At 39.8% G+C, this 1,570-nt stretch overlaps 1 protein-coding gene across 1 annotated transcript in view; it reads left to right on the plus strand.

Moving 5' to 3' along the window:
* Positions 1–1,570, plus strand: part of PEPD (peptidase D) — a 159,495-nt gene that overhangs the window by 119,212 nt on the left and 38,713 nt on the right. Inside the window, exon 12 of the mRNA XM_035891534.1 lies at positions 1,404–1,552. Coding sequence (XP_035747427.1) covers positions 1,404–1,552 — 149 coding nt within the window. The remainder of the gene's footprint in view (positions 1–1,403; positions 1,553–1,570) is intronic.

Raw genomic sequence — 1,570 nt, forward strand, 5'->3', positions numbered from 1 at the left:
TTTACTTATTGTCCATTGCTTTCAGTGGCAGTTAGGTTTGAAATGGTGAACATATACAGCTGAGTGCTGTAGCATTTTTTGTGCCTACTTATCTTTAGCTAGTCATGTCTGCTGGCTGGGGACAGAGCTATGCTGCACAGTTTTCCTAATTATGGCTGTAATTAGGACTCGATGGCAGAGGAGGTGCCCCAGTGGAGTGTCCTTCCTTCTGCTTGTGTTGTCTGACCCTGCTGTGAAGCAGAAGCAAGAGGAAGAAAACTCCAAGGTTTTCAAACACAGTGAAAGAAAATTATATTTCTTACGATGAGAAGAGTCTCATACAGTTGTTTGAGGTCGTTGGAAGAAGACTTAAATTAGCAGATACCAATTCTTGATTAATTACCTAAGAAATCAGGAGGTCACACAAATACTGTGTGTCAAGACCAAAGTCTTATATGTAAAATGTGCCTTGTTGTAATCAATATATGATGAATTAAGGGAGTTATTTGCTCAAGTATTGTTTGGTCCAAATGGTTATTTGATTATTTGCTGATTTTTGAGCCTGCTGAAACCAGTGCAGTGCCTTATCAGGTAGGCTCAAGAAGCATAGTATTGCACATGTCTAACCTGGTTCTCACAAGGGTGTAGAGACCCACTTGCTACTCTTGTAGATTGATTTCTGGCAGCTGAGCAATTGGTGAATTACTGATTCATGTCTAGAATAAATGTGCTTCTCAAGGGGTATAACAGGTTTTTTGTCCCCATAAAAGCAAGCACTTAATATTTTTTTTTTCTCCTACCTCTAACTCAAAAAATGGTACTAAGTGTTCTTTTCTGGTTGGGTCTTCCCTTAATCCTTGTTTCTTTAATCCCTGTTAGGCAAGTTTGTCTTAAGGGAAAGTTTATATTGTGAGCAGTGGCAGTAAACCTTTATTTGGGACGTTTTATTTAAACCATCAGAAATATTTTGACACTTGGATACAAGAAGCCATAATTTAAGTAATATTTCTCTCTTAAATTCTGAGGCTAGACCCTTTAGGTGGTGCTAGCATTTCTCAAGAAAGAAAAAAAGGACATGTTTTTTCTTCTGAGAAGAGGTCCTAGAAGCTAGAACTGAAGAACTTGAAGTGTATTCCTCATGTACTTTTTATCTTCCTTCATGCATTGTCTCAGTGTTTCCATCCAGGACCAGCGCAGCCTGTAAGGGTGTCCATTTAAGCCATAGGTAATGCAGATGTCCTTCTGTTAGGAGATTCTAAGGGTCTGGAGTCTCATTTTACTTAGGAACAACACTCAAGTGGTGATTATACGGCCAACTACCAAAATGCAGATAACTCTTAAGTGCAGAGCAAGAGAAACATCTTCTGTTCTGCTTTTTCTTTGGAATTAAATTTTAATTTCTTCCCCCTCTGTTTCCTTTTCAGCCTATTCGATATGGGAGGAGAGTATTACTGCTACAGCTCCGACATCACCTGCACCTTCCCTGCAAATGGAAAGTTCACTCCTGACCAGAGGGCTATCTATGAAGCAGTGCTGAAGTCATCACGGGCTGTAATGAAAGCGGTCAAGCCAGGTAAAGGATCGGTACATG

Source organism: Egretta garzetta, unplaced genomic scaffold (assembly GCF_000687185.1).
Source record: "Egretta garzetta isolate BGI_Z169 unplaced genomic scaffold, ASM68718v1 scaffold23, whole genome shotgun sequence".
NCBI lineage: Eukaryota > Metazoa > Chordata > Aves > Pelecaniformes > Ardeidae > Egretta > Egretta garzetta.